This window comes from Maudiozyma barnettii (assembly GCF_903064755.1).
Source record: "Maudiozyma barnettii strain CLIB 1767 genome assembly, contig: KABA2_07, whole genome shotgun sequence".
Lineage (NCBI taxonomy): Eukaryota > Fungi > Ascomycota > Saccharomycetes > Saccharomycetales > Saccharomycetaceae > Maudiozyma > Maudiozyma barnettii.
This window is the reverse complement of record NW_024545244.1, coordinates 628,163-653,576: the sequence shown is the minus strand read 5'-3', so window position 1 is coordinate 653,576 and position 25,414 is coordinate 628,163. Positions and strand designations below refer to the sequence as shown.

General features: G+C 33.6%; 11 protein-coding genes and 1 non-coding gene across 12 annotated transcripts; 9 read left to right on the top strand and 3 right to left on the bottom strand.

Moving 5' to 3' along the window:
- Positions 1-458: 458 nt before the first annotated feature.
- Positions 459-1,928, top strand: MRX18 (17-beta-hydroxysteroid dehydrogenase-like protein; the record flags this gene model as incomplete). The annotated part of the gene is made up of 1 exon (XM_041551796.1): positions 459-1,928. One exon carries the CDS (start codon positions 459-461, stop codon positions 1,926-1,928), a length of 1,470 nt encoding a protein of 489 aa, XP_041407730.1.
- Positions 1,929-3,796: 1,868 nt separating this feature from the next.
- KABA2_07S06710 lies at positions 3,797-3,916 on the top strand. Its single transcript has 2 exons — positions 3,797-3,835; positions 3,872-3,916. It is a non-coding gene; the product is annotated as a tRNA-Leu (tRNA).
- A 142-nt stretch (positions 3,917-4,058) lies between these two features.
- Positions 4,059-5,936, top strand: GMC1 (putative oxidoreductase; the record flags this gene model as incomplete). The annotated part of the gene is made up of 1 exon (XM_041551795.1): positions 4,059-5,936. The coding sequence occupies one exon, from the start codon at positions 4,059-4,061 to the stop codon at positions 5,934-5,936; it is 1,878 nt and encodes a 625-aa protein (XP_041407729.1).
- Positions 5,937-7,405: 1,469 nt separating this feature from the next.
- KABA2_07S06666 (PSP1 family protein) lies at positions 7,406-9,646 on the top strand (the record flags this gene model as incomplete). Its single annotated transcript, XM_041551794.1, has 1 exon — positions 7,406-9,646. The coding sequence occupies one exon, from the start codon at positions 7,406-7,408 to the stop codon at positions 9,644-9,646; it is 2,241 nt and encodes a 746-aa protein (XP_041407728.1).
- Positions 9,647-10,377: 731 nt separating this feature from the next.
- Positions 10,378-11,202, top strand: LPP1 (phosphatidate phosphatase LPP1; the record flags this gene model as incomplete). Its single annotated transcript, XM_041551793.1, has 1 exon — positions 10,378-11,202. One exon carries the CDS (start codon positions 10,378-10,380, stop codon positions 11,200-11,202), a length of 825 nt encoding a protein of 274 aa, XP_041407727.1.
- A 186-nt stretch (positions 11,203-11,388) lies between these two features.
- PLM2 (Plm2p) lies at positions 11,389-13,005 on the bottom strand (the record flags this gene model as incomplete). Its single annotated transcript, XM_041551792.1, has 1 exon — positions 11,389-13,005. One exon carries the CDS (start codon positions 13,003-13,005, stop codon positions 11,389-11,391), a length of 1,617 nt encoding a protein of 538 aa, XP_041407726.1.
- An 886-nt stretch (positions 13,006-13,891) lies between these two features.
- Positions 13,892-14,792, top strand: RPL37B (60S ribosomal protein eL37; the record flags this gene model as incomplete). Its single annotated transcript, XM_041551791.1, has 2 exons — positions 13,892-13,898; positions 14,533-14,792. The coding sequence occupies 2 exons, from the start codon at positions 13,892-13,894 to the stop codon at positions 14,790-14,792; spliced, it is 267 nt and encodes an 88-aa protein (XP_041407725.1).
- A 163-nt stretch (positions 14,793-14,955) lies between these two features.
- Positions 14,956-17,304, bottom strand: LCD1 (Lcd1p; the record flags this gene model as incomplete). The annotated part of the gene is made up of 1 exon (XM_041551790.1): positions 14,956-17,304. The coding sequence occupies one exon, from the start codon at positions 17,302-17,304 to the stop codon at positions 14,956-14,958; it is 2,349 nt and encodes a 782-aa protein (XP_041407724.1).
- A 532-nt stretch (positions 17,305-17,836) lies between these two features.
- On the top strand, positions 17,837-18,751 carry KABA2_07S06556 (pirin family protein; the record flags this gene model as incomplete). Its single annotated transcript, XM_041551789.1, has 1 exon — positions 17,837-18,751. The coding sequence occupies one exon, from the start codon at positions 17,837-17,839 to the stop codon at positions 18,749-18,751; it is 915 nt and encodes a 304-aa protein (XP_041407723.1).
- A 400-nt stretch (positions 18,752-19,151) lies between these two features.
- ALG6 (dolichyl-P-Glc:Man(9)GlcNAc(2)-PP-dolichol alpha-1,3-glucosyltransferase) lies at positions 19,152-20,822 on the top strand (the record flags this gene model as incomplete). The annotated part of the gene is made up of 1 exon (XM_041551788.1): positions 19,152-20,822. One exon carries the CDS (start codon positions 19,152-19,154, stop codon positions 20,820-20,822), a length of 1,671 nt encoding a protein of 556 aa, XP_041407722.1.
- Positions 20,823-21,162: 340 nt separating this feature from the next.
- UTP23 (rRNA-binding ribosome biosynthesis protein UTP23) lies at positions 21,163-22,011 on the top strand (the record flags this gene model as incomplete). The annotated part of the gene is made up of 1 exon (XM_041551787.1): positions 21,163-22,011. The coding sequence occupies one exon, from the start codon at positions 21,163-21,165 to the stop codon at positions 22,009-22,011; it is 849 nt and encodes a 282-aa protein (XP_041407721.1).
- Positions 22,012-22,181: 170 nt separating this feature from the next.
- Positions 22,182-25,055, bottom strand: DNL4 (DNA ligase (ATP) DNL4; the record flags this gene model as incomplete). The annotated part of the gene is made up of 1 exon (XM_041551786.1): positions 22,182-25,055. One exon carries the CDS (start codon positions 25,053-25,055, stop codon positions 22,182-22,184), a length of 2,874 nt encoding a protein of 957 aa, XP_041407720.1.
- Positions 25,056-25,414: the final 359 nt, after the last annotated feature.

Genomic DNA, 25,414 nt, shown 5'->3' with positions numbered 1-25,414 from the left:
ATCAAATCTGTACACATATCTTCTTGGTCATATGCCCTCATGTCTCTCTTTGGTTTTTAATGATTACAGAATACACAATTCAATTTAAAAAAAGGGCTTAGTCATTCAATGATGGCCATCCAGTTTTTGTCTTCCTTCCCCTTCCTCTTCCCCTATATATGTATGTATATCAAGTACAATTGACTCGTGTAGACTAACAACATCTTTTTACGTCACAGACCTGACGTTATTTACGAGGTCTAAGAGACGAAAGATCGTCGTTCTTTGTGTTCCAACCATCAAACACTTCTTTTATTTTTTTGTTTTTGCTCTAATTCAAGATATCCTTTATTTTTATTTTTTATTTTTATTTTTTATTTTTTGGTATACAAAATAATCTCATTTGTAAACTTGCAAACACTCCTATTCACTAGTCTAATCAAATAGGAACTACAACTACTTAACTTATCTATTATAACATGACACTCTTTAATTCTTTAAAGGAGAAATTTGAGAAAAAGGATTTCACAAAAGAAATCATTCTAAGCGATGCACTTAATGTTGACAGGAGAACCATCTATAGAAATAGGGTCAATTATGGGGTCAATCTAGGTTCTTTATTCGTTCTAGAGTCCTGGATCTATGACGACCTATTCAATGAAGTAGGAGGTGGTAATTCCGAGTTTGAAGCGGTATCGAAATGTATAACTAAATTTGGTAATAATGGTACTGCAGACAGATTGAGACAACATTATGAAAGCTATTTACAAAAGATTGATTGGAATTTTTTACGCAATAACGCCAATATCACATCGATAAGAGTACCTATTGGTTACTGGCATGTCAATAATGGCTCATTTTTGAATGGATTACCTTTCCAACCAGTTGCAGGTGTCTATGCTGCCGCAAAGCCATGGGATTACGTTAAACAATTGATTACTACTGCCTCAAGATACAATATTAGTATACTAGTAGATGTTCATGGATTACCAGGTGGTGCAAATAGTGAAGCTCATAGTGGTATGATTCAAAACCCAGCAGTTTTCTTTAGAACTCCACGTTATGTTAATAAAATGTGTGATGAAATTCTTCCATTTATTACTAGAGACATATGTGTTCCTTATGAAAATATCGCAGGTTTACAAATTGTTAATGAGGCTTATTTTGATAATACTGCAAATGATATGAAAAACTATTATGCTCGTGCCGTTAGTAGTATCTCTAAGATTGATAATAATTTACCAGTTGTTATTTCAGATGGTTGGTGGCCTCAACAATGGTCAGATTGGGTCTCCGCTAACAATTTAGCTTATAATGTTGTAATAGATTCCCATATATACCGTTGTTTCTCAAATGAGGATAAGAATAAAGATGCAGGAACAATCATAAATCAACTACCACAGACGGTATCATTTGATAAAGGTAAAGCAGATTTTGTCGTTGGTGAATTCTCATGTGTATTAGATGAAGAGACTTGGAAACGTACAAATGGTAACCGTAACGTATTTATTTCAAATTTCGGTACTATGCAGACAAGCATTTTCCCCAAGATGGCAAGCTTTGGTTGGTATTTTTGGACTCTACAATTCAAATGGGGTGACGGTGGTGAATGGGGATTTATACCTCAGGTCTCAAAGAAAAATTTACAATTAAGATCCAAGACAGTTAAAAATATAGATCAGAATACTGTTAATAAGATAATTGCAGATCATATTCAATATTGGAAAGGGAAAGGTGATAGATTTGAACATTGGAGATTTGAAGACGCTATAAGACAAGCAGTTCAAGATATTCAAGGATTTAACAGTTTAGCTAATTCAAAGATTGGTAGGTGGAAATCTTGGACTTTAAGAAGAAGAAGAGAGTACATTGCCTCTAAAGGTGATAGCAGTTTTATGTGGGAATGGGACCAAGGATATCAACGTGGTCTAGATGAATTCAACAAATAGAAATAGAAATTGTTTTGAAGTTATGACTTTTGTCTATGGAGACCAAAAAATGTTACCAAACGGTAAGGAAATTGTTAAATCTTAACTCCTTTTTTCTCACCCCTCTTTAAAGAATTGAATACATATACTCTACTACGTATTTCTATATAAAAATATAATACAATCAATAAACTTTCAATTAGTAAAATAAGTTCTTGAATTTGATATATCTTATTGAACTGAAGCTTGCATAGTAGAGCTAGATCTGGATACATTCAATTGACAGAAATTATGTGGGATCAATATATCTCGAATGTGTTACGAAACGCGTTATAGTATGAAACAAATATTACGTAATGATTAGATAATATGAGAAACCGATTGTCGAGAAAAATACATAATATATAAAGACAGAGAATTCTGAACTTACATTCTAAGTTAGATTCTGTTCGTTCTATAAATTATATACAATAAATAATCACTTACAAATATAAGAGAAATATAACATATACACTTTGCTTTCTTAACACACGTTGTCAAGCTAATACCTATATCTCTCTACCTGCACTATATAATATGAACGAATATAAGTCTATCCACAGTATGTCTGCTTCAGTTCAGAGATATCTTGTGCCCACATTATTTCCACCAACTATAATCATTTCCACTTAAGTTGCCACTAAATCTCTTACCTTAATGTACATTGATGAGCTGAAGCAGACATACTGTGTTTAGACTTATATTCGTTCATTATTTAAGGTGTTAGGTATAGAGGTGAATGGTGTAGCTTAAGTTTTAATGTTAGGTAAGCAAAATATAATTGTTATATTTCTCTTATATTTGTAAGTGATTTTTTATATTGTATATAATTTACAGAACGAATAGAATCTAACTTAGAATGTAAGTTCTGTAAACGTAAGTTTGAAATCGAGAATATACGATTAGTATTCGAGTTGAAATTATCGGACATAGTTATAGATATTCAAATGTATAATCTTGTAGTTTATTTTATGTTATATAAAGTAAGTCTATATAAGGAAGATTGTATATATATAAAGTTAGAATATGTGGTCCTTTTATACTTTTGGAAAAGGAAAACAGTCTACCAAATATTGATAGTATTCTTACTAAACATGTTCTAGACACTTATGAAACAATTAGTAATACTTGCTTACTAATCATTCTTAAAGAATGTTCTAGAATCATATTGAACAGTTAGTAATAATTTCTTACTAAACATAAAATTGTAATAACCAAGTATTGCTACTTTCTATATTATAACAAGTTCAGAATTCTTTGTCTTTATATATCATTTATTTTATCGAAGTTTCGTCTCTTCTTGTTACCTAAACGATTGTCAAGTAATTGATTTGTTACCTAAACGATTGTTGGTTAAACGATCGATAAATAATGAACTTATTTTCTAAACGATTATGGCCTAAACGACTATTACCTAATAAAATGTTTAGTTCTTATTAGGACATCTTAGATATCTTGATTCCACATAATTTCTGTCAATCTCAAATGCCCTAATAAGAACTAAACATCACGTAAGGAAATGTTGAACTGTAGCGGCAGCACTAAAAAGGCTAAACATTAGCTTAATTGTCGGAAATATATTATAAGAGGGATAATGACCAAGGTTATGATCTGATGCTAGATTCATCCCGCAATGATCTAACGATAGGTTCATCCCGCAACATCTTAATAATAGATTACTTACGCCACTGTCGAATGAGTTTATAATCGCGACAATGATAATCCAACATAATATAAATGGAACAATATTTCTTTTATGAATATAATTGTTTCCATAATTTACTTTATATATTTTGAAATTATGTTTCCCTAATATTATCAAAATTTATTCAAAAAGAATACATTTAAGCGGTTGTTTGGCCGAGCGGTCTAAGGCGCCTGATTCAAGATATCTTCGGATTCTTAACTAGCATTCAGCTAGGAATACTCAGGTATCGTAAGATGCAAGAGTTCGAATCTCTTAGCAACCAATTTTTTTAATTTTTTGTTCCCTGACAGGGGTGTATTTCAAAACATAACGAAGCTCAGCCTAATTCTCTGTATTACCCATAAAGAAGATGTTCAATTTCAACCAAGAGAATAGTGCCTCCAATTTTTTTTAGTGAACAGATAATGGTATCTCTCATATCTAATGTCTACTTAGTAATTCTATCATTGCTTCTATTGAGATATGCAAAGGCTTTATCGGAGGTTAACCCAACGACACATGAAGTTGAATTTGATATAACTAGTGATTACTCCAGCACAGAAAAACGAATAATATCTATTAATGGTTATAATACTACATATGGACCAGTTATTAATGTGCGAGGTGGCGATACCATTCATCTCACCGTCAAGAACAACATCTGCTCCGAAAAAGACCTGAAAACTGCTGAAACAGACCAACTTTTGAAAGAATATTGTACGACCACTATACATTTCCATGGTCTTATTGGGATAGGAAATGAAAATGATGGTGTTCCTTATGTGACACAGGATCCAATTCAACCTAACAAGGCTTATATGTATAACATAACTATCCCCAAAGATACTTGCGGAACATTTTGGTATCACTCTCATACATCAGTGCAATATGGTGATGGATTGAGAGGAGTAATTGTAGTAACATGCAATAGACATGATCTGTTAGTTAACAATGTAATATCATCATTATCAGTTCTAGGTTTAGATAATATGGAAACTAATTCATATTTAAATATAAATGAGCCCTTCGGTGAAGATTTCAATCAGGATATCTTTCATGTTGAAGAAAAAATTATAACCATTTCTGACACATATGATGATTGGGGGTTGGAGATCTTAAAGAATGAAGTTGTTACGATCGATGGCACCCCAGATCCAAGATTAACTGGATCTATGATCAATGGTAAGCCGGAGCATGACACACTTGACCAAATATCACATGACACTCAGTACTTGAAATTAAGAATTATTAATTCTGGTATGTCTGGTACTCAAATAATAAATGTGGAAAACATAAGTATGATTGTAATTGAGACAGATGGGACATTGGTGAAGCCATATGTCCTCAGCACTTTAAGTTTAGCTGTGGGCCAAAGATATACTGTAATTGTGAAAATTCCTGAAAACCAAGATTACATACGTTTGATAAACGGTTGTAATAAGATGATGGGGTACTTTAGTAAGTCGTTGTGGTATGTACGTCCAACTGTTAATGTTGAAGAATTTATTGCCCAATGGCCAGATAGTTCTAAAGTTTCTATCAAATCTCTTCCACAATTAAACAAACGTGAGCTGTTCCAAGAATTAATACCTATAAATAAAGATGGTTCCGACTCCATCATAACTTCAAGTTTACTTGATGACGTAGCGGTCAGTCTCAATTATGATTATATGTTTTATTCTGATCAGATGACAGCAGATAAATATGGAACTGGAATGTACAAGATGGGAGGTAAGACCTTGCAAGAATCCATGAGAGAGCCAATTGAATTGGAATCCTCTGGTAAAACAGTGGAAATAATAATAAACTCTATTGATCATATGAGACATCCGTGGCATCTTCATGGTCACCGATTTCAATTAGTTTCTATTGGGAATGGAAGAGAAGGTCGTCTTGACGTAAACAATCAAGAAGGGAGCGCCTGGAACAAATATCAATCTGACATTAAACACTGGGAAGAGACAGGTGATACGCCTACTGTAAGAGACAGTATTAATATCCCTGGAAGTTCATTTGCTGTAATTAGATTCAAATTAAATGCGAAAGGTACATGGTTAATGCATTGCCACGTTGAGTGGCATATGGCAAAGGGCCTTGGATTTGCATTTAGTGAAGTTGTACAAAATAATGTTATTGAATCCCAGAATGGGGATGCTACGACAAAACCAGACCAGAAAGAATTATCTGAGAGTACTGATGTGACAGAAATGGTATCTTCACAGACAAATAAGCTGAAGGTACTACTAATTTATTTCACAATTATGTTAACATTAAATGGTGTATTTTATATTTGTGTGGCTTAAGAATACATGAGTATTTTTATTGCAGATAATCAAAATATGTAATATGGTACAAACATTGGGTTTCCTATCTCGTAAGTATTTCTAAATTAAAGTAAGTAAATAAGTATTCTGTTTTTTTTTACTTAAACCATTATTTCCAAAATTGTAGACATATAGCCATACAATGTTATGCATTTAGAACGGTTATGAATACATTTCAACTCCTGAAAATAGTTACTTATTCTTCACAATAGATATCCTGTACATATTATTCTCTGGATATAAACTAGTTTACTTGCAAGGAGGTATTTCTAATGAATGACTTGTTTTTCAAATGGATCTGAACGTTCTTTTATGGAGACAGGGCATATGGTAGGATGCTGGTATTACTACCCAAGACAAATAAATCAAAAACAAAGCTCTATCTAGGACCCTACTCATTACGTCATAGTTGACGAACTATTGTGGTTAATTATTTGGGTAAATTAAAAATATACTGAGTAATACAGTGTCGATTGTGACGTAATGCCAACATTAATCAGCACTTCAACGAATTTTACGTCCCAATACCTGTTGCGTTTCTCATTACAAGGTACCCCTCCCCCTTCGTGTTCAACTGTACCTTTGGAATTAGGAAAGTCCAAACGTTTTAGAAAATGTAAATACAAATAATGGGATTTTCAAGAAGGAATTTCTTATGTAAAATTTGATGTTTTGAAGGTAATTAACTGTCACATTTCTTCCAAATAGTACAAACCACTTTTTTTTTGTCTCAGAAATGGTTGTGCGGATGCTTCATCTGTCATTCAAAAATATAAAAAAGGGGACCTACATTTTACCGAAAATGGAAACGCCAAGTGCCACAAGATTAAAGAACAAGATATGACATAAAGAATATTTCCGTCTTTGAAGGAGAAAATCGACACCATTACCCCCTACATTGCCCTCTTCGATATTTCTACAGGGATAAAACTACTCTCTTCTTCCAACTTAAGAAATACTGTGACGGCTTTAATAAATCTCTCCACAAGATTGGTGAGACCAAGGCCCCAAAGAGAAGTACGACCCAAAAAATAGTCAACTTTAGTAGATTTCTAGAGCGAGGACTACTCAGATTTGACTTTTTTCTTACCTTCTAACCAATTAAAATAGATTCTTTTTAAAGTAATAAATATTTACACTTATGTAATCATACCCTGCTAATAATTGCTGAAGAACATAAAACCTCTAAATAGAATTCCTTTAAAACTAGTTGCTAACTTTATATTGCCAAATTTTCGAATAACAAAAAATTAAGTTAATAAGAAAAGCGTTATAATCTGCTAAATTTATTTTCTTAATTATTTTTTTGCTATAAATTAACAGATATTTAAAGGTTTTACCTAAACAAAGATTCCCTTTGAAGTATTTAATATTATTAACTAACCGCAATAATTATTTTCGTTTACTATTAGTATAATAATCAACAATTCCAAGATTCATATAAAAACATGGCTATTGATAGTATATTGACTATACCACCAGCGATCCACAAAGTAAATTATGAGAATAGAACGCAATGTCAAACTGTACCATACAGTCAAGGATATTCGAATGATCTCTCTTTCAGGTTTCCATTTATTACAGGGCCATTAGATATTGGTAGGTTCCCTGATAATACAGCCGATCTAAATTTTCGAAATGACAAACATGTCTCCTTCAAAGAGGATATTAAATGGAGCAATCATCAGTTGCTTGGTAGTAATAATTATAGCATTTCGCCCGACACATATATGTACGAGATTATTGAACAAGATGGAACCCAGACTACTAATTTCTTCAGTAATATTAGTCATATTACACCAGTTACTACCCAATCTACAGTTGGGATCGACCAAATGAAAGTAGATCATAGTTCCAATGAGGGTGAAGAAAGTAATGAAAAAGAAGCAAAGCCTAAGAGACTAACAGATGAGTACATTAGCAATCTCGACGAACTTGTAACAAGTGTTATAAATGGTCTGTTAGAATTACAAAATGAGGACAAAATTAAAGGGCTCGAGGAAATTCCACAAGTTTTACGCGTCAAATTGTCATCGATTTGGGATAAAATTAGAACCATCCAAAGTAGTCTACATGGGGCATCTGCATATGTTGGGAAATGTTCTAATGCTCCATTAGTAGATCAGACAAGAAGTCAAAGCCTTCACCATTTCAAGAGTTATCGAGACCTATTAGAGAAATTAAATAACCAAAAGGAGATCGATTTCTCTATTTGGGTTACATTAAATACGGACTTCAAGGAATCGACAGACTATGTTCAAGTAGCGAAAATATCACCTAATCGTTCTTCAACTATATCAAAAGAAAATGAGGCGACAGCACCAAGAAACGATAACGTAAACCAATCTAACTCACCTCAACAAGCTTCATCTTCGACAGTGAAAACATTCACACAATATGATAACCCTAATTTGACTATCAGAGAAACATACGAAGTATTTTTAATTGGTGTTCATTCAGAAACAAACCCTTTTGTTAATTTTCAAGATAGCAAATATAGACCAAATGATGAATTATCCCAAACATATAAATCATATGGCAGAAAATATTTCTCTACCAGACAATCTTATGCAATGGTAGACTACATCAAATATTCCTTAAAACCATCGAGACTAATCGAATATGGTAATATGCATCAAGAATCCACAAGCAAAGAGAATAAAATGAACATATTTGTCAAATTTTTGCTTTGGTATAAAGAAATGAGGTCCAGGCCTTCTTCCAACCATTACGATACAAGAGGTGTATCTAGTCCTCCAGATAGAAATCTATTTCTCTGTGCCTTTAAAAATGGGAAATTGGATATATTTTCAGCACCAAAGAGTTCTAAAATGTTCTTTACTAGAGGTGATATTGTGATTGTTCAAGGTGACAAAGGGAAAGATATGGCGGTTGTAGTCGAACCTATTCTACGAAAAAATCTAGCGCTTTTATTTCAATTCTTAAAGAGAAAGATACAAATTGATTCTTCTTCCCCAATAGATCAGATACATAGTAATTCGACCTTTATAAATGACTTTATGGATACAATCAACGATAGTAGCAATAACGTACTGATTGATACGTCTAGATACGGTTTGATTGACATGACCAGAAATAACTATTTTACCAAAAAAATCATCAGATTTGCCACTAAGATAGAGGTCACTAATGACCTACATCTAAAATATCAGGACGAACTAAAGATTCTACATGTAATAAAAACCAAAATCGATTCGTATAACAATTCCCCACAAAGGAGGTCTGCTGAAAGGCTGCAAATTAAAATCTTAAATGCAGAATTCCAATTTGATATGTCGAAGGTGTACATTTATTACGCTGGGGACTACAACACAGATTTTTCGGGGATAACATCTGATTTGTTCAGATTTTATAAAACTAGGGTTTGGTTTAATCCCATACCCAACAATCTTAACGTTGAGGAGAGATACTTCAGATCTACCAGTAACGAATTGAGTATGTTGCAAAACATGATCCAAGTGAATAAGCTGCCATATATTCATTATAATAACAATATGCCATCATACGATAAAAAAGATATCTCTAGGACTAGCGATTTCAGTAAAGAAGAGCTTGCCAGCATTCCAATGAGTCAAAAATGGAAAAATGTAAATGATTTACAGGATATGGCTCTGGACAATTATCAGATTAGTATGTACCAAGAACTAGTATCTCAATTATTTGATTAGGAATAGTAAATCCCATTTCTTTCATTTTGGATGAGTTCACTCACCTGTAAGAACTCTCATTCTAGTCTTTACTATAGTCACAATACAAATTTTAATCATAGTTTATGTTAATTTAAGTACATTTTTCTAATATAATCAAATACATTTTAAATCCTTTATTTTAAATATATATTTTTGAATCTTAAACATAGAACAACCACACGTAAAAAGTACGTGATACTTGTACTCATTATATATTCCGCAATCCCTGTTGAAACAGCATTCACAGTCACTTGTCATCTTTTATTTATCCTGTATTGTTCCAAAAACAGGAAATTGTTATTTATTTATAACTCGAAATATTTTTCATTCTATTAGTTGACTCGCTGAACAATTCTCGGGGCACACACGCACCCACACCCACGTACATACCACTTTGAAGAAACATGATTGATTCAACCGATCAATGACTGCTAAAGGAACAGGTGGAAACCCCTTCCTGGGTTAATAAAATTATAAGTAAACTAAAAATAACGACATAAGTATCTACATACCATAGAGGGAACTTAACTTCAAATAAGTGATATATAAGGGTATCGAATTTGCTATAAATTGAACTTAAGGCTATCTTCATATTCTATATTTTATTTGATCTGATCTACTAGTTTTAGAGTGTGTTGAACAGAGTAGGCGAGACATTTCCTGTACATCCTATCCCCGCCTTTCAATATCCTTACTGTTTAAGAATCACAATGCAAATAGCACCACTGATCAGTTATGCCAGGGCATATTACTTTCAGTACACAGTTATACTTTTGTGCAGTATATTCTTTATATATTCAGAGTTTAAGTTAGTACCCAGATGGAAGACAATTAAATTTCGACTGGATGATCCAAGGATAGGTAAGAAATTTAAGAATGACGAATTAGTCAGCGATGTTGAATGTGTTTTGATGGCTGTCTTAATCGGACTGATAATTGCCTCTTGGTACTGTCTAATGAAGTCTCACAGACAGTCTATTAGGAAACTTGCTGGTCCTTGGTTAAACAATAGACCAGATTGGTTATCAAAAGAACATCATCTTTTCCACGTCAGTATAATATGTTTAGCATTGATTCTTAGTATCAATGGTACATTGACAAATTCTTTCAAACTTATAATTGGTAATACACGTCCTGATTTTCTGGATAGATGTCAACCAGACCTTACGCAAATACAGGAGGGGGATCCAAGTGCATACTATACTGCACAAATATGCACACAGAAAGATACAAGATTACTTTATGACGGTCTAAAGAGTACACCAAGTGGACACTCTAGTTTTATTATGAGTGGCTTGGGGTTCATTTACTTTTGGCAATGCAAATTTATTCTAGGGAACCCTTTACGAAATATTTGGTGTTTGTTCCTAATAGCAATTGTCATGATATCAAGAATAGTAGACCACAAACATCATTGGTATGATGTCATATCAGGTGGCTTTCTAGGTGTAAGTATAGTAATTGCATGTTGGAGGTGGATGTTTATCCAGAAACGTATACCTTCATCAATTCTTCCTGCACCAGTTTCAATATGAATAACCCTATAATTAGGAATGATAGATTATAAAATTTTGCCGCAGTTCTCTTCTAGAAATTCATCTATATATCTAGAAGCATTAAGCATTATTATTATTATTACTATAGATGTATATGAAGTTAGAATTGTTTATGTATTGTTTAAAGTTATTTAGAAACATAATATGTATAGAAATAGTATATATTTATTTCTTACCTGGCTTCTTCCAAAAATATTGTTTGTGACTCTTTCTGCTTGACCTTATACCAGCACGTCCACCTTTCAAACACGTTACCAAAGTCCTTCTGTCTTCATCATAATCATTTTCTATATCATAATAGAACTCTTCCTCTAGTAACTTACCAGCCGCATCCTTACCTTCACGTTTGATGCAACCAATTGATTTCTCTGTTTCTAGTAAGAGGCGTACTTCCTCAGTACTCAGTTGAGAAATACTGTGACTTGTGTTCTGTAGTTGTGAAAGAGGTGTTTGTTGTTGTGCAGCAAATGCCAAGTGGTTGGAAAGAATATGTTGGATTTCAGCACAATTTATTCCTTTTTTTTCAAGATCCTCTATAGTTAGGGTGAAGGAAGCTACATTTTCCTTTGACGATTTAGCTTTTTTAGATTTCCCCTTGGATTTTTTCACTGAGGGTTCTTGTGTATTAGTTAATACCTCAGATGGAGGTGATGAAGTTTGTACGTTTGGACCATTTAGTTTTTGTCTTTTATTAGGCGTTTCAGATAATTCTTGCTTTGGAGTAGCACTGAAATTAAACACATGTTCCATATCACCAAACATTTCCTTTCTTATATTAGCTGAAGAATTATTTTCGGTTTCGATATCTTGACCAGGACCTTGAATGGGAGTTTCATAATTGTTATGCAATCTATAAGTAGGATCGATAACTTTCTTAGGAGTTGTTGGCTCTTGTGCAGGTAGTTGCAATAATGGTGTACCAGTAGCGTTAGAAAATAATGTATTATCATCTACAACAGAGGTTCTCGATAAATTATATTCATTATCATGAGGTAATGCTTTATCTTGATCAGCTAGCAAAGATATTTGCTTCCTATGAACAGATATCTTTGTGGGGGTGTCTGGAGGATGGTGAAATGAATCTGTTGTAACTGGTAAAATAGACATTTCATCCTCACTCTCAGTGGCACTACCTTCGCTACTTTCTAATATATTCTCCTTCATATGTAATGCTACTTCAGCTTGTCTAAAGTTAATTTTAATACCTTCCAAATATGGCATCACCACAGTTTCTCCTTTTATTAGTACAAACGAGGTTAAAATCTGAGAGTTTTCTATAGGTCCATCTAACGACATTTTATAGATATGTTCTTCTTTATTGATGTAGGTGAGATTACAACGAATACCGTTTGGAGAAAGAAATATGACAATACCATTCGTACCATTACATTTGATCTTCAATTTGTTTTCTTTGTTCAAATAAGTAACAAAAGCGTGTTGTCTAGAGATGTTTTGACGACTAGGTAAGACGACATCACAGACAGACTTTTTCCTGCCAATAGTGAGACGAGTAACACTGTTCCTTTCCAAATCTACATCGATCGAGGACACTCTTGAATGTCTTGAATTAGCAGGTGAAGTTGGAATGATATCCCGATTCTTCACAGGAGATGATAGCCCCATACCAATACTTGAGGAAGGATCTGGAGTGGGTATTGGTTTGACGTTCATTATAGTTGAGTTTAGTTGACCATCTTTCCCTGACTTGCCATATGGTTTGTTAGTCATGGGGCTCGACAACCTGAATCTTACAGGGGACGAAGGTGGACACTCTGTAGACATTTTTCTAACTGGTTTAATTTGACGTTTATCTTAGAATTCCTTATCTTTTTTTCTTCAGAAATATCACTAATTGGTCTAGCACTTAAGTATGAAAAAAGGTAGTACTAACTGTAGTTAACTAGAAATAACACTGTTTGAAGATATACTTTTTACTTTCTGAAAGTATTTAATAATATTGACTATACATTGAAATATATATTTTGAACAAACAAATGGATAAAATGGTAATAAATTTTTTTTTTCAATATATTCATGGGAACCAAACAAAAAAGGGAGGTGACAGGGGGGGAATACGCCAAACCGTGTAACGAAAATTCGATGAGTGTCTATTCTGCTCAAATCAAAACAAAAACAACGCGAATTGTTTGCGCCACAAAAAAAAGAGACAAAATGGGAACTGCATTTCGCGTGTCGCATGAAAAGATTACCACGATTGGACTTGTCTGGTTCATTTTGTCAAACCATCCGTACACCCTCTACAACATCCGTACACCCACATATATATTGAATATAGTCAAGAAAATTGAAAATTAAAAAAGAAAACGGAGTTTAAATATCAATTTCTAATTGGAATATTCGACAAGTTCCGCGAGAAAACATCGGAGAAAGGCAAAGCCATCACAAATACTGAAATTTTCACTCTTTTCTTGGGAACAATCAGTAATAGAGAAACTGAACAAATCGTAAAACCGTTGATAGTCCTCTAATATCCAAAGTTTACCATACTGGAAGGTGATGTGGTTTACCATGAGACCCTACTCAAAGTGTTGTATTGACGTTGTTAAGAGGTGGCAAAGCAGCATATAAGTGGATTTAGTAGATATTATCATCATCTCTTGTTACTTATTATATAAGCTACAAATATACAATCAAATAAATAGCAAGCATGGGTAGTATGTAGATAAGATTTACGAAAGAAAGGAAGAAGGAATACATGAAATATTACAAGAAGAAGAACAACATCAGAAACATTAGAAACATCAGAGATCGATGAATAATAACAATTGAATATAGAATATGAAATAATATAAATGATTGTACGAATCGAGATATCTTTTTGAGAATGATATCCATGCATTAATGAACCAGTAGTATTCAATAAGATACTATTTGAGGTGTAACTTTATTATTTTATAAAGATCTACAACTATGAATAAGAGATATAAAATAAAGAATTTGTGGAAACAAGAACATCAAAGTTTAGAGGAACAGGAGTACCCTAGAAATTGGGTCTTAATTTATTTTATTTTCATTGTGAAATAATGATATTTTCCAACTCATCCTCCAATTAATAATGATAAACCATCCAACATGAATTATAATATAAAAATATTACTCTACAAATACTCTACTATTCTCCTGTAGAAAATATTCGCATTCTTAACCTTACCATAATTTTTTTTAGCACCATTTACTAACGAATTTATTTTAACGTAATTCATTTATTGAAAATTTTATTTATGTATTGATTCAAAGATCATGACATATATTCAGATTCAATATTCGAACGTTATCTAATATAAACAGAGGGTACTCCATCTTTCGGTAAGCGTCACAACAAATCTCACACTCTATGTAACAGATGTGGTCGTCGTTCTTTCCACGTTCAAAAGAAGACCTGTGCAGCCTGTGGTTACCCAGCTGCTAAGACTAGATCTTTCAACTGGGGTGCTAAGTCTAAGAGAAGAACCACTGTCGGTACTGGTAGAATGCAATATCTAAAGCACGTTTCTAGAAGATTCAAGAACGGTTTCCAAACTGGTACCGCTCAAAAGGCTTCTGCTTAAACAAATCTCACAAAATTAGCATTCAATTTTATCTTCGCCACATTTTAATGGTACATATATATATATTTTTTCAAATTTGTATTGTATTATTAAACAAAACAATAATAAATAAATAAAAAGGATTTTTAATTATATTATCATAATCATATTCTATTAAGTTGTTCTATAAACCCATAGCCTTATATAAAGAATCTACATTTTCCATAGATACAGAGCTACCGACTTCAGCTTCAAGGATATGACGTGCCATGGCTAAAGAGGTATCGTTGTATTTGATTTGCATAATTTTGGAAGTCCGTTCTTGAAGTCCAGCCTCAAGTTCATCCTTCACATAATTAGGAATATCTTCGAACGCATCCTCATAATAGTTCATATCGTCATCAATCGTCATTCGATATAATGAATCTACAAGGATAGCTTGATCATTAAGTTCTATATTGCTACGTTTCGGATTTACGACAGTACCGTTACTTGTTGCAACGACTCTCCACAACGCCATGAATAACTCGTTCTCAAATTCTTTGACTCTTTCGGTCTCTATATTACGACGGTTCTGAGTCCAAACTCTGAAGATTGATGAAACTAGATGTTCAATAATTTCTTGTCTATGTATGACGTTTGACGAATCTTGCCCAATGTTTCTTGCCAACAAAATCTCTTGTTCTCTAGAGAGCAATTTAGTTAAAACTGACAACATATCACTATTTGCTATCTGTAAATCATTAGGATATATGGCTAATAACGAATCAAACAAATCTAGTATCTCATTTTTCAATAGGAAGTTCCAGTATTCAAATTGAAAATCAATAGCATCATCGTGACTTAATAACTGTAAATCATCTTTCGATATTACTGAGGGTGTTCCCTGTATAATGTTTGGATCTATTAATTTCGGAATAATTTTCCCAATAGTATCATTTCCAATATTCCTTATCAATCCAAAGCTGTCATGATATCGACTAAAATTTAATGTATATTTAATATCTGTAGAGTCATCGATATCTATATTTTTAATTTCTTTTTCTAAAATTGAATATATCCTGAAAATACATTCATTCCACCATGAGGATTCCAAAAGAGATTGTGATTTTTTATCTTTATTTCCCATGCCTGTATCGCTAATTGGTAATAGACCCTCTTGAATATTGGCTATTGTCTTCAATGTCTCCACTATATTAATGGCCACTCTAAAATTTATTTTATATGAGATTGGTAATGCCAATTTGTAGATAGATTTTAATAAACCCATTAAAGTAGAGTCAAAAAATGACTTAAAATCTTCCTTTGAGATTTGATGCGATTGTAATATTCTAAGTGACATTTCTAGTAAGTCGAAAGAGTTAAATATGACCAAGTTATTGATCAACTCAAATTGAAATATTTGTGGTTGTAATTGTTCGTTTTCGTTATCCTGTGGTAATTTGGATTCCATTAAAGTATGTTCTTCAACTCGTATTAAATCACATAAGAACATAAATGTATTTTTCAATACATACTGTCTTACAGCACTTGGTCTAAATGTTATGATCTGATACATAATTTCCAACAAGAACGGTACAGCAATGTTAGATTCTGCCTCATTGAAACATATACTCTTAATCAAAAAAGCTATCTTCTCCTGGAGGATTCCTATACATTTATCTAACGATAAACTTCTCTTGGTATCAGATAACAGAATAAATAAAGATTTACCAATAGACTCATTATTCCAAAGTTTAAAATCCTCCTTCAGTTCAGAACTCTTTATGTTTTCCAATTTTAATTTATTTAAAATTTCTATTGTTGTCAAATCAGTACCAACTGATCTATGTGATATGATTGCGTCGAACAATAGACTTACTTCATCGGTAGTTATTTTGTTAAGATTCAAAGGAACCACTGTATTGTTAGTGTTATTCTTTTTAGGCGGTAGTAAAGTATCACCAATTTTTCTTCTCTTAACTATAGGTGAACTAGTTACGCTATTTCCTGGCTGTGCTCTATGTCGATTGTTTAAACTTGCACTTGTATTTCGTATACGTGTAGACGTTATTGATGTGGGTGTAACTGGAGATGAGGACGATACTGATAGTGATACAGCAGTTGATGATGATGCAGTTGCGGCTGCGGCTGCGGCTGTCTTGGCACCCATTGTAAGAAATCGTTTTTCATCTTGTAATCTCTGTATCGTTTGTTTCAAATTATCTTCCTCCATGGTACGACTTTCACTCAACTTTTTCATTTGGTCATGTAACAATTTTCTCTCCTGTTCTCTTTCATTATTCAGGCGTGAGATCTTATCTCTAAGTACGCTAGCTTCTCCCTTGGCCTCATTTAATTGGTGTTCTAGAATATTCTCCCCATTCTGATTCGTTCTGCTCTCACTCTGATTACTGGTAATTGTGCCTGCAGTACTGATAGGTATCTGTGTTTGTGATGCGGTTGCTACTTGGGTAGACTTTGGTGGTTTGTTTGCTAATTCTAGAAGCTCATCGAAATCCTCCCCAAAGGAAAGTGAGTCGTCGTCAGACATCTACTAAGATAATACTATTTTTTTTAAAATAACAGTACAGATCAACCTACTTTATCTCTATCCAGCCCCCCTTTTTTCCAAATCTGGTATGTCAACTATCAAACAATTTTAAGTAATTTGCTCTAAAACACTTCTAAGACTTAATGTAATTCTGTTATTGTTAGTTACATTATTAATTCCTTATTAATTCCTTATTCATCGCGCGATACTCACAAAGAAGCGAAATATCGCGAAATTTGTTGATAGTGAGCGATGGATCACAAGGGCGATGAGTAAGATATTATTAAGTTTATACTTTTTGCATTACTGATATTATTAACTACACTATATTATTCTGTGTATGTATACCCTGTCGTGACAGTTTCAGAAAACTCCGACAGAGAATAAAAGTATATAAATAGGATGTATTCTGGATGAGAAGTGTGGGAAGTTGTAAAGTGGTAAAATTTGTGTTTATTTGTTTTACGTTCATCTAATAGATCAGCATACTATTCTTTTTTTCTATTCAAATACAAACTAATCACAAATTAAAATGACAAAAATTTTACGTACACTAGCCCACTATTTTGCGGCTACCGAAACTCAAGAAGGTGTCGGTGCTACCGTTAGAAGGTCCATCGGTACTCACAAGCAACGTAACTTTAGTCCCTTTTTACTGCTGGACCACTTCACAGTATCTCCACCAGCTGGATTCCCAGACCATCCTCATCATGGACAAGAGACTATTACATATATGTCACAAGGTATGATTGCTCATGAGGATTTTACTGGCGCTAAAGGAGTGCTGCGTCCCGGTGACATGCAATTTATGACAGCTGGTAAAGCTGCTATGCATGCAGAGATACCGGTTCTTATGGCAGATGATTCTCCATGTATTGGTATGCAATTATGGGTGGATTTACCGGCTAAATTAAAGGACGTTGAACCAAGATACAGAGATTTGAAAAATGGCGACATTCCTATTGCTAGACCAAACGATCATTTGGCCGTGAAAGTTATTAGTGGTAAATCATATGGTATTGAATCAGTGAAAGAACTTGCATACACTCCAGTTGAATACTACATATTTAATTCGGACAAGAAAGGGACACGTTTTGAGCAACAAGTGCCTTCGAACTTTAACGTATTTTTGTATGTCAGTAAAGGTGCTATTTCATTCAATGGAAAACATTATCCTCAATACTCGACATTATTCTTTAATATTGATGGTAACACTATCGAGGGGTCTATTGATTCTGACGAAGACACAGAATTCTTCCTCATTGGTGGACTAATCCTTGATCAACCAATTCTGCAACATGGCCCCTTCGTTGAGACTAACTCCGAAAGATTACGGAAGGTTTTCGAAAACTATCAAACAGGTACTAATGGGTTTGAAAGAGCAGTTGGTTGGAGATCTTCTATAAGAAACGGAATCACCGAGGCCGAAGTCGCTGATCATCATTAAGTTCGCTATGGTTACAAATATATATCTGTATGTATATATATATATATAATAAAATATTCATAAGTTGATAAGTACGGTAGTCTCGTATTGGTTACTCTATCCACTTCCCCATTCGTTTTAGTAATTTACCATAATCTGTGATGTCTCTGTCTCTTTTGGAAGGTCAACAGTGAAAAATTATTATGTGACGGCGCTGCGAGCTTGTTTTGCTTTTGAAGTAAATAAACTAAGGACAACAGCAACAAAGGTGATAGATACATTTGTTGGGAATTCGATCAACATATACTATACTTATCCCTGATTGAAGAAATAAGAGTATTTAAAGGAGAACATACATCGGGAATAATACATTTTTGTGTTTATCTTTATTATATCAAGAAACTTTATCTCTCTATAGATAATGTCTTCCAAGAAGAAGGGTACCAAAAGAGAAAAGAACCATCATAGTTCTAAAATAGTGGATGCTAATGAACCAGTTAACGATCCATTCTATGCATCACCACTTTATGATTTCCTAGCCCCTTTTAGACCAGCAGGAAGCCAGTGGCTTACACATTATGTTATTATAATATTTGCGTTGATTATTCGTCTTGCAATCGGGTTAGGACCTTATTCTGGTATGAATACACCTCCGATGTTCGGTGACTTTGAAGCTCAAAGACATTGGATGGAAATTACTCAGCATTTGCCGATATCAGAATGGTACTGGTTTGATTTACAATACTGGGGTCTGGATTATCCACCTTTAACCGCGTTCCATTCTTATATTTTAGGTAAGATTGGTACATTCATTTATCCAGCATGGTTTGCATTGAACGAATCTCGTGGATATGAAGAAGATGGGATCAAAACGTTTATGAGGTTAACTGTAGTTCTAAGTGATATTATTTTCTACATTCCAGCCGTCGTGTATTTTACAAAATGGGTTGGAAGACACAGAAACCAATCACCTGTAAGTCAATATATTGCTGCTGCTGCTATTTTGTTCCAACCATCTCTGATGTTAATTGATCATGGTCATTTTCAATATAACTCTGTGATGTTGGGTTTAACTATTTACACTATTAATAATTTACTAGATGGATTTTACTCAATGGCCGCAGTTTGTTTTGTTTGGTCTATATGTTTTAAGCAAATGTCTCTATATTACGCTCCAGTGTTCTTCGCATATTTGTTAAGTAAATCATTATTCTTTCCAAAGTGGTTCAACATTTCAAGATTCATTGGTATAGCTATAGCAACAGTCTTAGCATTTGTCTCTGTATTCGGACCATTATACTTATTTGGAGGAAGAATTACAAATGTTCGACAGTGTATTAGTCGTATTTTTCCCTTTGCGAGAGGTATATTTGAAGATAAAGTCGCCAATTTCTGGTGTGTTGGGAATTTGTTCATAAAGTTCAAAACATTGTATACTCAAGAACAACTACAGTTATACTCATTAGTTTTGACGGTGGCCGGTTTCTTGCCAGCATTTTTGATGAGTTTGTTATACCCAAAGAAACATTTACTACCTTATTCCCTGACAACCTGTGCCATGTCATTTTTCCTGTTCAGTTTCCAAGTTCATGAAAAGACCATATTAGTGCCTTTACTGCCAGTTACTTTACTATACACATCTAATGATAGAAATGTTCTATCTTTTGTTTGTTGGATAAATAATGTCTCTTTATTTACACTGTGGCCATTGCTAAAAAAGGATCACCTATCTTTGCAATACAGCACCTGTTTCATAATGTGTAATTGGTTGTTAGGTAATTTTAGTTTCATTACACCAAGATTTTTACCACGTTTCTTGACTCCAGGTCCACCGGTTAGTGATACCGATAAGAATTACCGTCGCAGAAGTCTACTACCAAACAACATCCTGTGGAAATTGATTATAGTCTGTTCTTACATAGCAATGTTTGCTATCCACATTGGTGATCGTTTCATAGAACCACCAAAACAATATCCAGACTTATGGGTGATCCTAAACTGTGTCGTTGGCTTTGGTTGCTTCGTTATGTTTTGGTTGTGGGCTTACTACAAATTATTTACTCTAAGAAACAAGACTATACAAGCATTGTGAATTTAAATTTCGCAGTTCAGTTATACCATTATTTAAACAATGATGTATTTCAGATTAGAATCAATATAGACTTATCTTTTTATATAACTAATTCTATAGTAATTATCTATTTTTCTACGTTGAAAGTCTCATAGTTTCTTATTTATGATAGAAAATAATTCTTAACAGGACTTTTCTTTTTCATGAAAGCGAAAAAAGAAAATTTTTTAGCGATGAGCTTTAAAGAAACTAGTAAATAATAAGAAAGCAAACTACTGAAAACATTTTAGAGGTACCATATATTAACTTAACTGCTCACAGTACACCAACCACTATCACATATTTAAATTAAATTGAAAATATGCGTCAGAAAAGGGCTAAGTCCTATAGAAAGCAACTGCTTGTTTATCACCACACATTCAAGTTTAGAGAACCATATCAAATCATAGTGGATGATCAAATCGTAACAACTAGTAATGACTCTAGCTTTGATCTGACCAAAGGTCTAGAGAGAACCCTACAAGCTGAAGTTAAGGTTATGATTACTCAATGTTGTATGCAAGCATTGTATGAACTAGGAAACCAGGATGCCATATATATGGCTAAACAATTCGAAAGACGTCGTTGTAATCATAATCCAAAGGATCCTAAGACACCAATGGAATGTATCGAAAGTATCGTTGATATTAAGGGTGAGAATAAGCATAGGTATATTGTGGCTTCCCAAGACATTCAAATTAGAAGAAAGTTAAGACGTATACCTGGTGTGCCATTGGTGCATATATCAAGAGCTGTCATGGTAATGGAACCATTGAGTGATGCGAGTGCAAAGGTGAGTAGAAGAAAGGAAGTGTCGAAGTTATATGAAGGTTTAAATAATCCAAAACCAACAAAAGAAAAGCCTGCCGAAAAGGAAGGGGCTACAACAGAGCCAAAGAAGTCAAAACCGAGGGGTCCAAGGGGTCCAAAGGGCCCAAACCCACTAAGTATGAAAAAACGAAAAAGGGAATCAAACAATGATATAGATAATTCTAAAGATGGGGTGAAGTCATCCTCAAATGATAAGGTAGACGGTCAATCTAATACAAAAAGAAGGAGAAGAAAACACAACTCCCAAAACAAAACAAATACAGATGATAAACCCAAAATAAATGAAGCTACGCAGGACATTCCAACAGAATTGACTACTGAACAAGCAAATAGTGTTTAATATATCTTGCAAGGCGTTGCTACATTCGCATTTAACATGTATATTAATAAAAGAAAATATCTAACAAGAATATTATTTAACTTTATGTAAACCGGCTCATAATTAGCGTCTACTGTCGATTTTATTTTCCCTAAAAGAGACACGTTAAACTATTCATTATGCGAATAATCTTATGTAGCAATATATGGAAAATCTTCTTCAGGTAGCTGAACATTCCTTTCAATAGAGTTTTGTATCCAATTACTGTTAACGATATAAGGTATTAAAGGGGTATGAGAAGTTGCGTGGACACGTTTTGAAATACTATACCGAATGTTCCTAACTTCTTTAGTTATGTCGATAGAATACCCTATACCAATAACAACCAAATTACAGGCATCAAGGTCATCTGTCGTTTCCCCACCAAAAAGTCTGATCTTGGTCTGTAATTCATAAACGTGCGGATTATATGTTGCATCATGTACCACAAATATGACCCTTTTATAGAAAAGGAATTGCGGAATACTATAATACAACTCGTAATTGTCAGCGTCTTGGACTGAATCCATATTATCCTCTATGCATTTTAATACAGAACTATCATCTAATATTGAAGTGTAGCTATCCTTAAATTTATCAACTCTCAGGTTGGCTAAATCGCTCAACTCCTCTGAGACATCGAAGCAGTGGTCTGGTTCTAGTTTTATTGCACGGTTATTATTGATAGAGTCGAGTATCCATTTCGCACTTATTATATCGTATCCTCTTTTGGACAAAGTTTTGCATTCGTTTGTGTATAGATTTCCTATAATGCGTAGATACTTATAATCCCATTCTTTTAGCAAGATATTGTACACAATTTTCCCACCATTTTCTATAACCATATCAATAATGTCTTCCTTTGAAGTTCGTTTGTTGTCATATTCATTAATGTAGTCAGTCATTACGTAAAATGAATTATTCGTAAAAATATCTGTTTTTTTGATAATATCCACTGTCCTGTTCTGAAAAGAGCTTAATATCCCATAGTTTTTAGTTTGCTTCCTCTTCTTTGGAGAGACTAACTGGTGGTGATTGGTTCTCTTATATTGGTTCTGTTTCGATATTCTATCATCTTGGAATGAACTGTAAGTGTAACAATCCCTCCAATTTTTGTCGTATCGAACTTGACGGCAGTATCCTCCAAAAATGGTACATCCAACCTTGTATCTATGTGATTTTGTGCTAGTATTATCGAGAGATCTAGCCTTTATCTCTAAAACAACGGAATTTCGGGGGTCTATCCATTCAACAGGGATTTTTGTTCCAAATAAAAGTTCAGTGGGTGGTGGCGTAACCTCTGAACGGTTCCATTTACCCCTTGTCTTTCTGCTTATTTCTTTAAATTCTTCCTGTGATAGACCATTTGCAATTGTACAAAAGGACATTACACATTTCAGTTCCTTAGGTTTGTTCCCAATTGTTTGGTCAGTATCATTTTCGTCTGCTGAAGTAACCTCAATTATATGCAGCGATTTTAACTTATCATCATTTTTATACTCAATCAGGCCACAGATCAAGGAGTCTTTTTTACCTGAATCCCTTCCCATTACGATTAAATCCATATTTTCACCGAATTGTTCTAAGTATTCTGGTTTTACTTTAATCCAACTATCATTTCTACTGCCCACAGAGTACTTACTATTATAAGCCTTTAAAACAATACCTTCTGAGCCCAAATAGATCGCTTTCTCTAATGAAGATTTTATTAGCTCCTCATTATCACACTTAACAGTATTGATAATCTCAATATGGTGAGGGACTTCTGTTAATATTTTTGTGAGGTAGTCCTTTCTTTGGTGGAGAGGAGATTCTGTTAATGGTGTATCATTGATGAATAATAAATCAAATACTACATACATTGGAGAAAATCCTTCACTTGAAACATCATTCTGGGTTAAGACATCCTTTGCACTACCCTTTACAATCCCGAACGGTAGCACAATACCCCGTCCTTTGTCAAATGTGACCATTTCTCCATCTAGGATGCAATTCTTAACGTTTATGTCAAGTTTTAAATATTTTGCTACAGTGTCACTATCTAAGTCACTGCCATACAAATATGTAAAATCCGTTCCACGTCTACTTAAAAATTTTATTTCTGTTCCATAATTCTTATAATGCATCTGTATCCTTTCTCCATCCATTTTCTCCTCTATCAGGAAGTTATTTGATAATTTTTTACTAACAGTTGCATATGATGAATTCACTTTCTTGGCTAGTTGGGGCGAAAATGCATAACCTATTCTTATTGCTAAATCATCCTGTTCTAGTCTTACCTTGGGGTCCCACAATCTCTTCGTTAGTACTCGTAAATCAGACACGACACTTAAATAATCCCTTGCATCTGGGTGCCAACAGTTGAGAAATTTATGTTCTTGTCCACCTATTACTCTATTCTTCAACAAGATATCGAAAAAATATTTCATTTCAATAAAAGACATATTATGCATGCAATATTGAAATACTTCAGAGTTTGCAAGGGATTTATAACCCCGATCCTTTGAATTTCTTTCCAGTGATAGTTGATCCAGCTTTGAATTTAAGTCATCAATTGATATACGGCTTGGCCTCGTAAACTTCTTATTTTCAGATATCTGAGTATACTCACTTCTCCTCTTACTTATTTCACCAACACATATATTGGATAACTTGTCACCACGAGAAGCATATTCCTTCCAATGAAGAAGTTTTTTCTCAGTGATAGAATTTCCGGGTAGTTTAAGCCAGAGACATAATGCTTTTGCTAATGTAATTTCCTTGATATTGAAAATTGTTCTATCTCGATAAGGAAGGATCAATCTCAATGCGGGATAAATATCATTGCCCACAGTGTTTCTCCAAAGATTTATAAACCGTTCAATAATTTCGTAATATAGGATATAAATAGGTTTACTTAAATTTTTCGTATTGTTTTTCGAAATTTCATCAATCTTTACGAATAACTCTTGGCAAAGCCATAAAAAATCAGGTGAAATAGATATATTTTTTGGCTCTTCGCCAGCTTCATTATTTTTCAAATTCATATATTAATCATTTACAATATATTAGTGGTATTTAGTTGTGATTTCCTCTTTGGGTCGAACTAAAGTATTAAGGTTTTATAATTCGATTTTATTTCTCTTTGGAATACATTTCTATAAGACTGATAAATATTGTCGCGTAGTTAGGTGATGAAAGTTAAGGGTTTCGGGGTTTAAATTTTCTTAACTAGCTTCCTATTTTGATATACATGCATCTAGATATTAAATCTTAAACATCCATGGGTAGTTTGATTCTTTAGAATGAGCTCATGTTCTTAGTAGTTGCGTATCAGTTTATTATAAATTGTTGAAGAAGTATACCAAAAAAAAAACAGTAATGAATGATTTTATGCATAATAAAT